This window comes from Lepidochelys kempii, chromosome 3 (genome assembly GCF_965140265.1).
Source record: "Lepidochelys kempii isolate rLepKem1 chromosome 3, rLepKem1.hap2, whole genome shotgun sequence".
Classification (NCBI taxonomy): domain Eukaryota; kingdom Metazoa; phylum Chordata; order Testudines; family Cheloniidae; genus Lepidochelys; species Lepidochelys kempii.
The window spans coordinates 11,412,031-11,425,931 of NC_133258.1; the positions used below are offsets into that span (position 1 = coordinate 11,412,031).

General features: G+C 52.7%; 1 protein-coding gene across 4 annotated transcripts in view; it reads left to right on the top strand.

Moving 5' to 3' along the window:
• Window positions 1–12,837, top strand: part of TRAM2 (translocation associated membrane protein 2) — a 48,055-nt gene extending 35,218 nt beyond the window's left edge. For all 4 annotated transcript variants that reach the window (XM_073335695.1, XM_073335692.1, XM_073335693.1 and 1 more), the window contains 7 exons: window positions 1,278–1,336; window positions 2,895–2,979; window positions 3,417–3,487; window positions 4,304–4,408; window positions 5,544–5,687; window positions 6,483–6,646; window positions 8,418–12,837. In XM_073335695.1, coding sequence (XP_073191796.1) covers window positions 1,278–1,336; window positions 2,895–2,979; window positions 3,417–3,487; window positions 4,304–4,408; window positions 5,544–5,687; window positions 6,483–6,646; window positions 8,418–8,491 — 702 coding nt within the window. In that variant the 3' untranslated portion in view covers window positions 8,492–12,837. The remainder of the gene's footprint in view (window positions 1–1,277; window positions 1,337–2,894; window positions 2,980–3,416; window positions 3,488–4,303; window positions 4,409–5,543; window positions 5,688–6,482; window positions 6,647–8,417) is intronic.
• Window positions 12,838–13,901: the final 1,064 nt, after the last annotated feature.

The following is a 13,901-nucleotide window of genomic DNA, read 5'->3' on the forward strand; positions in this document are numbered from 1 at the left end:
CTTCTCTACATGGTGAGAAAGCCCAGAATAGTTAGTGTGCACCCCAGCCACTCCGCACTAACTCCCTGTGTGGACACTCTTACTCTGCACTAACAGAGCCTTGGTGCACATCAGCTTAATACACTTCCAGAGTGCCCAGTCAGTGTGTCCACATGAGGATCTAGCACAAGGTAGCTATTGTGCTGTAAAATCACACCGTGGCTTAGCGCGCGCTAGCTGCTCCGTGCAGACAAGCCCTGCATGTGGGCTTGCATGTGTTGAATATTGATCCGCTTGTATCTCACAATTCCAAAGCAGCCTGCAGTGTTGAAGACAAAAGTCCAGTAAACCGAAGTAAATATGTCCATGCAAAGACACTGCATTAAAAGAGCACTTACGTTTGCAGAGCAAAGCACTAAAAATAAATCTGGGAATGTCCAAGTTCAGGTTTCCTGCACAACCATTATTATTTATTTGTATCATCCTAGCACCTCGGAGCCCCAGTCCAGGACCAGGAGTCAGGACCCCATTGTGCTAGGCACCGTGCAAACATAGAATGAAAAGAGGGTCCCTGCCCCAAAGAGCTTACAGTCTAAGACAAGTGACTGCAGGTTGATACAGGCCGGCAGGGGAGCATAAGGGAACACTGAGACATAACTTGAACTTCACCCCTTTGGGCTTATGGGTTTTAATTACAGGATCGCATCCTGTTACCTCTGCTGGACCCAGGGCTCGTTCAGCGTGCTGGCTGGCTGGTACACACTGTTGTAAGCCTTTTATAGCTTGGTGGAATCAAAATGCATTTTCACTGGACCCCTAAAAGGCAAATGGGACCGTCTCCATCCTTGAACTATTAGGTTTCTGCCCTTTCCCACTGACAGATTAGCTGGGGGAAGGCTGCAGCAGCTTTATAACAAAAAACATTCCCTGCATTCAAAAATGGCTGAAGAAGTTTTGCCCAATTTTTATTTCAGTTCCCCTTCAGATACAGAGGAGACCTGGAGAGGTGCAGCCCTGTTACGTGAAAGTTGGACAAAATTATCATCAGCCGTAAGAGGCCTATTAGAATGTCAGTGTTTTGGCAACCTTAATGCTGGCCTTACCTAACGTGCTTCAGCTTGTAATAATTGCAGCTGCTCTGAAAGGATCCAGCCTCCAGGCCCCTTTTCTCAGTTTCTCATTACTGACATGGCATTTAGTTTGCGCAGTTGGAATTGGTACTGATGTGGGTAACCCCAGAACCGACACGTGCTGATGATTTCCTTTGCTTAGAACTTGCCTCTCCTCTTCTCTTTCAGGAAGGATACTTGTCAAATCCGAGGAGCTGGTGGGAAAACTACCCTCATGTTTTTCTCCCGTAAGCGCTCTGTTCTTCAGCTGACCGCTTCCTTCCTCTTTTTAGGTTAATGTCAGGACGTGGCATGGGAGTCAGTGCCATGTGACTAGGCAGCATTTACCTTGCTGTGTATTTTCAAAGCACTGTACAAAGGATCCCACAGCCCCTTCCCATGCTGGGTTTGCCAGTAAACCCTGATTTCTACAAAGGTCTTAAGGGACATTTGAAATCTTAATACAAATTCAGGAGGTGGCGGGGTGGCGGGAGGCATTGTGTGATCGGGCACTTCAGAGCATGTCTCCCCTTGTAGCCTGGGACTCGAGTCCTGAATTCGGTTCCGAGCTCCCAGTGACTTTGGGCAAGTCACTTAACCTCTCTGTGCCTCAGTTTCCCATCTGTAAAATGAGGGATGATAATTCTCCCCTCCTTGCAGGGATGCTGTAATGGTGAACTTGGGAAGGTTTGTGAGGCTGGGGGATATATAAGTACCCAGACAGAAAGAGGGAGCTCCAGTCAGTGTATAGCCAATGTTTGGGAACCATGGGTTCAGAAATTCAGGAGTGATCTGTCCCCTTATTAGGATGCTAATGGGGGCAGAGAAGTTGGGACTTGCCCAACTAATCAGCGGCAGAGCTGGGGTTAGAAGTTAGGAGGTTCCTGGCTCCCACTCCCATGCTAAATCCCCAGGAGGAGCTCAGTGGGGTTAGGCGCTGGAAGCAGGAATCCCTGGGTGGAATTTGCTGGCCTGTGTTACGCAGGAGGTCAGCCTAGGCGGTGACCACAGTTCTCCTCCTGGCCTTGAAATCTGTGACTCTAGATCATTCTGGCCCAGGAATCCTGGATCCCATGAATGATTAAACTTATATTTGGCCCCTCCTTCCCATGTGCGCACTCCCCTGAATGCTAGTGGGTAACTGGATCCTAGTGTAGGTGCAAAACAGTAGGGAGAGGAGTGCTCTGTGGTGCCCCGTGCAGCGCAAATGGAATTCTAGCACCCGCATGCCAAATCCGGAATGAGTCTGAGTCTGCCAGGCCTCCCAGCAAACACACAATGTTGCATTTTGGTTGCTGTCAAATTCTCCTTCTCTCTTTTCCCTCCCATTCCTTGGGTGCCGTATCTATTAGCTCTTGAAAAGCAGTAACCCCTTGACGACTTTGTCTAAGGCCCTAGGCCAGTACCTCTTTCCCAGTCCTCAAATAAGAGATTAAAAAACTAGCCCAAACCTGACCTTCATCCCCCAGACTGTTTGGGAATGGCTGCTCCCTGCAGGCTCTCTGGCTTTCCCGAGGCTTCCTCTTTCCAGGAAAAGTCCACAGGGGACAGACCTCCTGCTGAGTTAATGGGTGTAGTAGATCAGGCAGTCTTCCCCCCCTTGGCTGGGACTGGGGTAGCTGGTTTGATTTCCAGGGGTCAGATCAGGGCATGTGCTTTCTGCTCAGAGGAATTCTCCCCGCAACTCTCAAAGGGGTGATGCCCCATCCCAGTCCATAGTATGGGGAATATTTACACACATGGAACTTCCAGTCTGGAGCTGGGTTTGCCTGCCAATCTTTCACCTGTCCTGTCCTTGCATTTCAGGTTCCAGGTGAAGTTTTTCTACCTTTGCCAGCTGGCCTACTGGCTGCATGCCCTGCCTGAGCTATACTTCCAGAAGGTGCGCAAGGTGAGTGCTGGACAGGCCGCGCTGCAGGCTTTGCAAAGGCTGCCTCATCTGGTGGAACCACTGGCCAGTGGATTTGCAGTAGCTTTAAGAAGCAAAATGCCAGACTGCATACATGGAACTTGGGGAGAAGTGCAAGGCTGGGGAAGGCACAGCTGCTGCATGTTCCCCTTACACTGAGAGCGAGCTTGGAAGCTGCTTTCTCTCAGCTTGCATAGGTGCCCTGGCCACCATGTTGCCTTTACACTTGGCCAATTAGGTGGAATATTCATGGCCACAGGATGATGTTGCATGTACCACCAGGAGCGCTCCACAAATCTTGGCGGAGCAGGGAAAGCCCTAGACTTACCTCCGTGCTTCGCTGCTCCATTGCGTGTGCTCATTCAGATTTCCAAGTGAGGAAGGTTGAACTTACTGTTAAATCTTTGTTCCTTTGCCAGGAGGAGATTCCTCGTCACCTGCGGTACATCACCCTGTACCTGATGCATATAGCTGGAGCATACCTCTTAAAGTGAGTGCAGTGGAGTTCGCTTTATGGGGCCTGCGAAGAATGATGGGAAAATCCTGGTTTCCGGAGGGCGGGTGCTCAGTACTTGCTGAGGGGTGGGCAGCCAAAATCGCTAGTCCCTGTGAAAATCTTGGCCGACGCATTGAGACTTGAGTAAAGGGGGCGGGGGTGATTTAAAAACCAACAATAAATGCAACAAATGATTAGCCTGTGGAACTCCCAGCTACAGTATGTTACTGAAGCCAACAGTTTCCAAATAGGACAATAGCTACTTTTAGGAAAGAAGATATTGTCTAGTCACATCAGCTAGGATGGATGACATGCCGGCACCTAATACTTTCAGAGCATCGTACAACGCAAACCTCTGCGAGTGCTTCTCAGTCTCAGGCTGGAAGATGTGATCCCCTTTTTGGTGTCAGGAAAATTTTCTCCCGGGGTTGTTATTGCAGTTAGAACAAATACGTTCTAAAGACTTTCATACGCCATCCGGTGAAGCACGCAGCCTATGTGAGAGGCAGCAGGGTCCAGTGACTAGTGCACTGGACTACAATACAAGAGACCTTGGCTTCTGTTCCCGGCTCTGCTCGGTGATAGTGGGCTCTGTGCCTTGGTTTCCCCTTAAACCATGTCAAGTCTATTTCGATTGTAACCTGTCTGGGGCAGGCATGTGTATGTCCAAGGCCCAGCACAACGGGGTTTTGATTTTGATTTGAAGCACATAGTCCGCAGAACAAACATGAAGTAGGAGTAATAAGGTAGGTGGCTGACTGGAGCTCAGGTCTGTTCCAATATGGCAATGCCTGTGTCTTCTCTCTCTAGCCTAACCCGCCTGGGGCTTGTCCTCTTGCTGCTGCAGTACTTCGCTGAATTCCTCTTCCACATGGCCCGTCTATTCTACTTCACAGATGAGAACAACGAGAAGCTGTAAGTACACCGAGCTGAGAGGAGCGATTCGCCCCTTGCCGGCCAGAACTGTCATGCAATGGAGTCTAGGGGGAAGTCTGTCTTCCTTCTCCAGAACGGATCTGCAAGAGAGCTCCCACCTTGGGGGTGGGGAGAGGGGTCACGGGTGCTGCAGTTCCTGACTAGCCTGTTGGCAGTGGGCAGGAAGATCTCCACAGCACAAGTACAAAGAGGGCACTCGAGGCCGGATTAACTCCCAGGCTTGATTCAGTAAGCATAAGAACCCCTGATCAGTGCAGCCTGTGAAGGGCCTGAGACCTTGTGTAGTCATGTACGGCGGTGCAAAGTTGGAGAGGTGGTGTGGTCTAGTGGATAGAGCACTGGCCTGGGAATCAGGAGACCTGGGTTCTATTCCTAGCTCTGCTGCTGGCCTTCAGTGAGATATTGGGCCAGTCTCATCTTCTCTCTGTGCTTCTGTTTACCCTCCCACCCTTTGTCTTGTTTGTTTAAACTCGTCAAAACTATCCCTCGCTAGGTGTATGCGCAGAGCTAGCGCAGCAGGCTGCTTTCCTAACACAAAGCCTAATGGATATAAACAGATACTGGAATGGTGGTGACGTTCTATGCTCCTGTTGCAGTGGGCTGCATGACCACACACAACAAAGGGCATAAGAGAATTGGACCTGAAATCCCTTCGGGCCTGAAATTCACTAGTGCCAACTGTGCACAAATGTGCCAGGAGACTCTCTGCGCATGCACAAAGTGGTGTGCTCTGGAGTGGAAGGTTGACAGCCCTGGAGACTTAAATCCTGTTCAGCACAGGCCCCAGCCAACCTGCCTCCCACGTGACTCGGCAGGGCCATCTCACGCGTGGCCTGTTCCGGCAACGGCACCCTTGCTGAGGCTGCAGGAAGGGGGCCAGCTGTGACAGTTGCATAGCACTCCTAGGCTGAAATAACCCCTCCTCCCCCAAAGTTCAACCCTGTTAAAAGTGGGTCCCCATGAACAACATGCTGCTCCTGGGCATGTTGAGGCAGTTTCCTGGCCTGAATGTCTGCGTCTCGCGACTCCTGCTGCCCTTCCAGGTAGGCTGGCTGTGCGCCCCCACTGCGGATGGAGGCTCATCCCAGTGACGCTCCTGTTGGAATTCACACAGGTTTAATGCCTGGGCAGTGGTGTTCGTGGTCACCCGGCTCTTCACCCTCACCCTTTCCGTGCTGGTTGTTGGCTTCGGGCTGGCTCGGGTGGAGAACCAGGCGTTCGACCCAGAGAAAGGAAACTTCAACACTCTGCTTTCCAGGTAAGACGTGGCCATGTGCTGCTCCATCGGCTTCCTTCCCGTAGGCTGAAATGGTCTGCCGGATTGCTTAACGCATGCTCATGTAGTCAGGAAGGGGACTGATGAAAGCAGTAGTGATGCCCGTGTTCAGGTTCTCTACCCATCCACTCCCACTCGGCTCCCAAGGGCCGGACCTGCAAAGTCAGAGGGGTCTGAAAATCCAACTGTCTTCTGCTTGGAACTTCTCCCGTACCGAGGGCTCTAGATGCAGCATAGTGCTAGGCGCGCAAGCTGGGTGCTAGGCTGTCTTGAGGCTCAGCAAAATTGTCTGTGAACTGTAGTGTGAAGGAAAGAAAAATCCTTGTTTGCTCAGTAAAGAGACCAGATACGAAGAGAGCCTCCAAGCAGATCTGTCATGTAAGGAGGTGCACTTAGTACAATCCCTTTTCTAGCCATAACTGCAATTTAAGGGACCTGGTCAACATAAATCATACTTCTGTCTGGCTGTGTCCTCCCTCCTGTTGTCAGAGGAGCCTAGGGACGTGGCAGGCGTGATTGTACCTAAGCAAAAACTGGCAGCGGGACTCAGGGCAGGGCTGGTACCTGGAACAACTATTCCCTCCCCTCAGGTGGTCCTCACAGAACTGGTCTGTGGCTCTGGAGAGCACCAGTCTCTGTAGATCGCTGTGGTCTTTGGGTATGAAGGCCATTTACTAGCTGGCTTGGTTGGGTTTGGAAGTGGCTCCATGGCCCCTGGCTTCGGTCTCTCTGCTCCATTCTCAGCCTGCCTCTTCTCTGCCCCCTCCCACCCCCCAGGATGGGCGTGCTGTCCCTGGTGTGCCTCTCCCAGGCCTGGATGATGTGGCACTTCATCCACTTCCAGCTGCGGCGCTGGCGGGAGTACTGGAATGAGCAGAGCGCCAGGCAGAGAGCTGCCACCCTCACCAAACAGCAGTCCAAGCCCGTCAAGAGGGAGTCGGGTAAGTGCCAAGGCCGGGTGCTGAGAGCAGGGCCGTGTGTGGCTGAGCTGGGGGCAAGATGTAAGGGCCCAGGATGCTGTCGGGTCCCTTCCTCTGCTGCAGAAGGATCAGCAATGGCCAGGAGCCATCCGGGCCCCAGCTCTGTCCTAGGGTTGCCAACTTTCTGTTTGCAGAAAACCGAACACCTTTGCCCCGCCCCGTGAGGCTCCGCCCCTGCCCTGCCCCTTCTCCAAAGCCCCACCCCCATTTACTCCATCCCCCCTTCCTCTGTCACTCGCTCTCCCCCACCCTCCCTCACTCATTTTCACTGGGCTGAGGCAGAGGGTTGGGCTGCGGTGGAGCTGAGGGCTCCGGCTGGGGCTATGGACTCCGGGGTGCGGCCAGAAATGAGGGGTTTGAAGTGCAGGAGGGGGCTCAGGGCTGGGGCAGAGGTTGGGGCTCAGGAGAGGGTTTGACGTGCAGGTTCTGAGCGGCGCTTACCTCAGGTGGCTTCCGGGAAGCGGCCAGCATGCCCCTCCAGCTCCTCGGCACAGGGCAGGGTTGGCCACAGGGGCTCAGTGTGCCGCCCCCACCTGCAGGTGCCATTGGCCATGGTTCCCAGCCAATGGGAGCTGCGGAGCTGGTGCTTGGGGAGGGCGTAGCGCGTTTAGCCCCCGTGGCTGCCCTTGAGCCTAGGGGCTGCAGGAACCTGGCCGCCACTTCTGGGAGCTGTGCGGAACCAGGACAGGCACGGAATCATAGACTTTAGACTTTAAGGTCAGAAGGGACCATTATGATCGTCTAGTCTGACCTCCTGCACAACGCAGGCCACAGAATCTCACTCACCCACTCCTGTAACAAATCCCTAACCTATCTCTGAGCTAATAAAGTCCTCAAATCATGGTTTAAAGACTTCAAGGTACAGAGAATCCTCCAGTAAGTGACCTGTGTCCCACGCTGCAGAGGAAGGTGAAAAACCCCCAGGGCCTCTTCCAATCTGCCCTGAAGGAAAATTCTTTCCCGACCCCAAATATAGCAGTCAGCTAAACCCTGAGCATGTGGCCAAGACTCACTTGCCAGACACCCAAGAATGAATTCTCTGTAGTAACTCAGATTCCACCCCATCTAACATCCCATCACAGGCCATAGGGCATATTTATCGCTAATAGTCAAAGATCAATTAATTGCCAGAATTAGGCTATCCCATCATACCATCCCCTCCATAAACTTATCAAGCTTAGTCTTGAAGTCAGATATGTCTTTTGCCCCCACTGCTCCCCTTGGAAGGCTGTTCCAGAACTTCACTCCTTTGATGGTTAGAAACCTTCATCTAATTTCAAGTCTAAACTTCTTGATGGCCAGTTTATATCCATTTGTTCTTGCGTCCAAGAGCCTGTCTTAGTCCCGCTGCGCTACCAACTGGACTTTTAACAGCCCGCTCAGCAGCCACCAGGGTCCCTTTTTGACCAGGCGTTCCAGTTGAAAACCGGATGCCTGGCGACCCTACTCTGTCCCCTCCAGCAGCGTAGTGCCCCGAAGGCGGTGCTGGGGCTTTGCTCAGGAGCGACAGTGTTCCATGAAGCAACCCGAGCCCGTGGATCTGGTGGGACCAGGACACAAGGGGGAAGGGCTGCAGGGTGCTGACGTCCCTCTGCAATTCTGCATGAGCCCAAGCGGAGGAAGCTGAGATGACAGTTCTTACCCTTAAGCCAGCACTAAGCCCACTCACCCCCTTGAAGCCAATGAGGCCCCAGTCGAGTGTCCCTAACTCGCTGCGCTCCCCTGTCCCCAGGTTACCATGAAAACGGAGTGGTGAAAGCCGAGAACGGAACCTCCCCACGCACCAAGAAGCTCAAGTCTCCATAGAGCTGAAGGCTCGTCTGCTGGGGAGGAGGGCGAGAGACCAGGACTAAGCACCAGCCCCTCCCTCGGCCTCCCAGGTGCTGAATGGCTTGGAAACCTCTCAATCTTCCCAAGGTCTCTCCCTCTCCCCCCCTCCCCAAACCATTTGCAATAAAACCAAAAAACCTTGCTCCGTTGCACGGCCTGCAGGAGCCAGAACCAAACCTCCCATCCTCTCCTTCCGCTCAGTTCTATAGTCAATCAGCGTGCAATTTTCTCCCCTCCCCGCCCCCTTCTTGAGTGTTTTTTCTTCCTGTTGTGTTTTTGTTACAAATGCACCATGGGATGGTTCCAAGCAAACCACCCCTTTTCTAAAGCAGGTTCTTCCCCTGCCCTTTTGGCATTCCCCTACATCCTGGGCTCGGAGGGGCAGGCGGGTGCTTGAAGGTGCCCTGTGACCATGCGGATAGAGGTTTGGGGAGCTGGGGAAGCCATGCCCTGTGTGCAGACCACCTCTTGGCATCGGGGTGGCGTCCTTGCGGGGGGGTGCCACTGCTCGAGTTCTTGGGTGAACTGCAGAGCAGCCTTGCATCCAGCACGCCCAGCGGAATTGCAGAGGCGGGCCAGGTCTGGCTTGGGCCTGTTGCATTAGGGCACAGGGTGGTGACCTCAGACATGCTTTGCATCGTACTGGAGCTCCAGCATGTGGGATCCCTAGCAGTCTGCGGCAGGACATGAGCTCTTAGGCCGGTTCTGCCCACCTCCCTCCCTCTTCTGGGTGCGGTGATTCGGCTCTGCCTCTGCCCTGCAATTCCTAGTGCCTTGCTTGGGATGATGTCACCCAAGGAGTCGCTCAGGCCAAACTCAGTTGAAGATATGTAAGCCCTGGAGGTGAGGGCTCCACCAGCCCTGGTCCCACACCTCGCTTCTCCTTACCTCACCCAAGTGCTGGCTTAATCCTGTGGCATTGTGGTCACGTAGCACTCGCTGCGTGCCAGAGAGCAGACTCCCTGCCACTCAGAGTTTATCTGTAACAGGGCCTTTCACCTCATGCCTCACCACTGCCCTTGCCATCCCAGACCAGCTATGGCCTCTCCCTTCCGGCTGCAGCTGCCAGCTTCTGTCTTTCTGCTTCACAGGCCTCGCATCCCCTGAGGGGTTTGGTTAATCTGGGATCCAGCCCATGCATCCCTTCCTGGGCTGGGTGGGAATAGCAGAGAGCAGCCTGTGGGAGTGCCTCTCGCCCGATCCATGCCACCCTCCTCCCCGGCTGGTGGATGGAATTGTCTCAAATCTACCTCAGAGGCCGCCTCTTTCATACAACCACTCTCCCTCGACCCCTCGTTGGCTGCGTATGTTGGGAGGAGATGTGGGGGAATTGTTCGAGCACTCATTGATTCTGTCCACTGCCCAGGAACAGCATCCCGTGCCCTCTTCCGGGTGGCTGGAGCTGTCCCACTTGCAGGGCTCTTCCAGTGCCATGTGCTGGTCAAGACGGCCAGGCTGCCAGGCAGCAGAGGGTATTTCTCTCTGTGGAAGGTCCCCGTAAGCCAGACTTTGCAGTGGGCATGTTGCAATGCATTGAGGTGACTTGGCGCTTCACTGGGGTGGGAGCTTCCCTCTCGGCAAAGCTGGCTCAGCTGCACTTGCTGCGGCTGCCTGGAGGGGTAGCATTTCCCTTTGGCTGAGCAGGGAGAGGGTGTCGCTGCTCCCAAAGGGGCAGCAGGAGAGGCAGGCAGGGAGTAGCAGGGATGAAGTGTCATGGAATCACTTCTCATGCAGATCGGGATCAGGGTTCTTCCTTCCTAGCTGGGGTGAGTGACACGGGCCAGAATAAACCATACTGGATGTTCCTGGCTTGTTTCATGCTCCTCCCTGTGGCCTTCCTTACTGGAGGCGATTGTAATTCATGCTCTCCGGCCTTTTGTTTTTTGGGGTGGTGAGAGGAACTGGCTGCCCATGCTGCTTTCACAGATGTTGAGTCCTCTCCATGCCTGTTCTGGCTCCTGCACTGGAAGCCCCTGCCTGTGCTGGGGAGAGAATACCTGGGAGCCTGAATGTAGCTGGTCAGATTCCATTCCTTCCCCCCATCCCCCTAGGAGCTTTGAATGTCAAAGGAGGGCCACTAGCTGGCATCTCCCAGGGATCTTCCTCCTGCTCCCCCAATATCTTGGAGCAGAGCACCAGGGAATACCTTGTGACTGTCCCTCCTTAGCCCTGGCTGGACAGATGCATAGCAAAGCCAGCACTTGGGTGAAGGAGCAGCGGGACCAGGCGGGAAAGGCCAGTGAGAGAGCGAGAGCTGGGACACAAGCTCTTGGCCCCTGGGCCTAGCACAGTTCACCCTTCCATCCCTCTCCCCTTTCCCGTCCGCTCCCAGCCAGGAGGGGATCGCTGAGCCCTGCAGGGAGTGACTGCTCCCCAAATCTCTCTAGAGCCGGAGCTGGCCTTGCTCCTCTGACATCAGCGACTTAACTGCAGACGAGGAGCTGAGACTCCCGGTTAAAAGGTGGCTAGTTGTCAGATCCAAATAAACCAGGCTGCTGAATGATTTCCCCCCACCCCGCCCTGTTCCAGGCAGCCTTTCCTCTGGCACAAGCCTGCAAGGCCATGAAGTAGCTCATTGTTCTCTATATACCAAGTGCCTTACATTGCGGTATAGTCTGTACTCTCTTGCCTATGCGCTGCCTCAATAACTCCGTGCCCTCAGGCTCTGTGTACCTGTATGATGCGTGTTCCATATTTAGAGTCACTGGGGAAAGGGACCGTTCCCGCTGGAAGTCGCCCCTCGTTTTCTGTGCCTTTTCGGTTTGTGGGATAGTTCCTTTCTCCATGGCTAAAATCCCCTCCCCTTTTTCTGCCTAGATCGGTCGGCCTCTGCAGTGACGCCCACGGGCTGCCATTTCGCAGGCATCGCTGGGGTCATTTGTGGCTGGAGGGGCTCCCATCCCATCCCTCCCAATGCAGACGCTCTTGCTCCTCTCTGCTCCTGTGCACATACTGTCCCTGGCTCTGCAGTCGCTGGTGCAGCTCTCCTTGCGTTTCCTAGCAAACCAAAACTTCCTCTCTATCCTGGAGAACCATCTCCTCGTAGAGATGGATTATTTTCTTTTCCAGTCTCTAGGGTTAACTCTTTCATCGACCCATCCACATACAAAGGTGCAGAGAGCATGGGGAAGGGGAGACCCGCTTCTCGAATGGGTCCCCTTCTTGGGCCCCATCCCACAAAGTGCTGCGTATCTTCTGCAACGGTTTGAGTGTCCCCATCTGCTAGAAGGCTGAGGGCACTCGGGATCATGCAGAATTGGGCCCTGGGTCCCAGATTCAGTGTTATAGCACCGCTGGTTGTGCAATAACCCGCCTGGAGCGTGGTCACTCCAGTAGTGCCTGCATCCGTCACCAAACCCTGGGAGGGGAGGGCCCCTGAGATGAGGTCAAGTTGTGATAATTGCGTGGAGCACAGAACGCCTCCTAACCTGGGCTGTGGCAAAGTCTCTTAAGAACCAGCAGTTCTTCTCCCTCTCTCCTTGTCCCAGATGGATCTTAGAGGGGTGGATGTCGGGGAGAATGTAGCATTTTGCAGATCAATATCTTTTTAAAAGTTTGTTAAATGAATCTTCCTTGCTCAACAGGGCATTAAAGTTTGTATTTTTGTAGGATGATTTTTTCCTACCTATCATGCACAGGTGTAGCAAATAAGGGAAGGGTTTCTCCCTGGTTTTTATATTAAGTGGAGGATGGTCTTTCTTCAGAACTAGACATGAAATCTGTAGAGGGGTGGTCTTCATTCCAGTGGACTGGAGTTACAGCTACATCTGACTATGGAGTCCAGTCAATGGAAGCTGACTTCTGTCTACAGTAGATAGCGTCTACAGCTGTCTGATCATGCAGTATAGCAGTTCCTTTTTGTGACCTTTGAGTGCATAACATGTGGCTCGAGTTGGCAGTCTTTATATTGACGCTGTCATCTGGGTCACTCATCTCCTTATGTCATGTGTACTTCTTGCCAGAGGGAGGGATGGACACAAGACACAAAGTTTGGGTGGGTGCTCGTATCTGTCTTTTTAACCTGTTTAATTCTCTGGACCAAACTTCAACAAAGAAACTCAAGGAAAATTCTGTTCTTCCATATTTATGCTTTAGTGCAAACATTCTCTTCCTTTGTTATGTATTTTAATTTGTTTTGGTTTGGGGGGGTTGATTTTTTGGATAACCTCTTCAACTCCCCATCACCACCATATGTTTTTATTCTTCCCCTGACATTTAAAAAATAACCAATTTTGTACGGAATTTTTTTCATTAAATGGCTTTTGTGAACAAACTCTCAACAAAGATATTTTCTGAAATAATAAAAGGCATAGAATCATCAAGTGGTGCTTAACACTGGTGTGTGTGTTTCCTCAATTTGCGAATACCTCGTCGCTATGACTAGCTATTCTAGTGTTCCCAAAGCATGACAGGATGGACCCACCAGGTATGGCAGAGAGAGGTGCAATCTGCTCCATTTGGTGTTTGATCTATCTTTGTCATAGACAACACATCTGAAGGTGGCTGGCTCTTTCCATGGCTTGGACCTGTTCCATGGTTTGGGTGCAGGCAGCGTATAGGGGAAGTGATTCCTACCCAATGTGCTAAGAACGCAAGTGGATTCTGAAGGCAATTCTGTGGCTCGATGCAGTGGCCTGTGCTAAAGGCTACTGACCTCCATGGAAAGACTCAGTGATTACGACAGGCTGGGGATCGGGCTGCAGCTCTGAACCTACTGGTGAGGAGGCCTGGAAGCAGGTTCTTGAAGCTGAGGAGCAGCAGAGTGGTGGCCTTATCGATGCTCTGAATAAGGAACGGCACGGATAGCCCCAGAAGGCGAGAGCCTAACCTAGAGGATGGGAGCTGGTGTGTGGCTGTGTGTTGAGATTCTCGAGTATCTGTGAGGAAACGGGAACCACCCCACACACACACACCCCAAAAAGGGACGGATAAAATAAGCATTTTGCTCAGAAAGTGTGCCTAATGGTGGAGACCTGCATGGTCTCTGTCCTAGTTGCTCCTGAGGTGCACCTGGGCATCCCACTGGCACAGTTGGCTGGCTGACCTAGAGCACAATGGGGGTGGGTGGGTCTGTGGCAGCTTTCTTCATGTAAGGGCGAGCGACCAGACTTTTTAAACAAGGTGAGAGTGCTATAGACTCACCCTGACCATCTGTCTCTCTTCACTGTAGGGAAACACAGCACTATCCAGGCAATAGCCAACACTTCCTCATGGGACCAGCATTTCTAGTAGGGCAACTAAATTGAGAGAATATCCAGAGTGTGTGTGTGGGGAGCAGGGGGGATATGTATCCAAATCCATTCTCCGTGACGTGGGGCACGTTATTTAATCAGCTCTAAATCTGTTCCCCCGTGTGTTAAAATGGGGATAACAATACCTCCTTTCA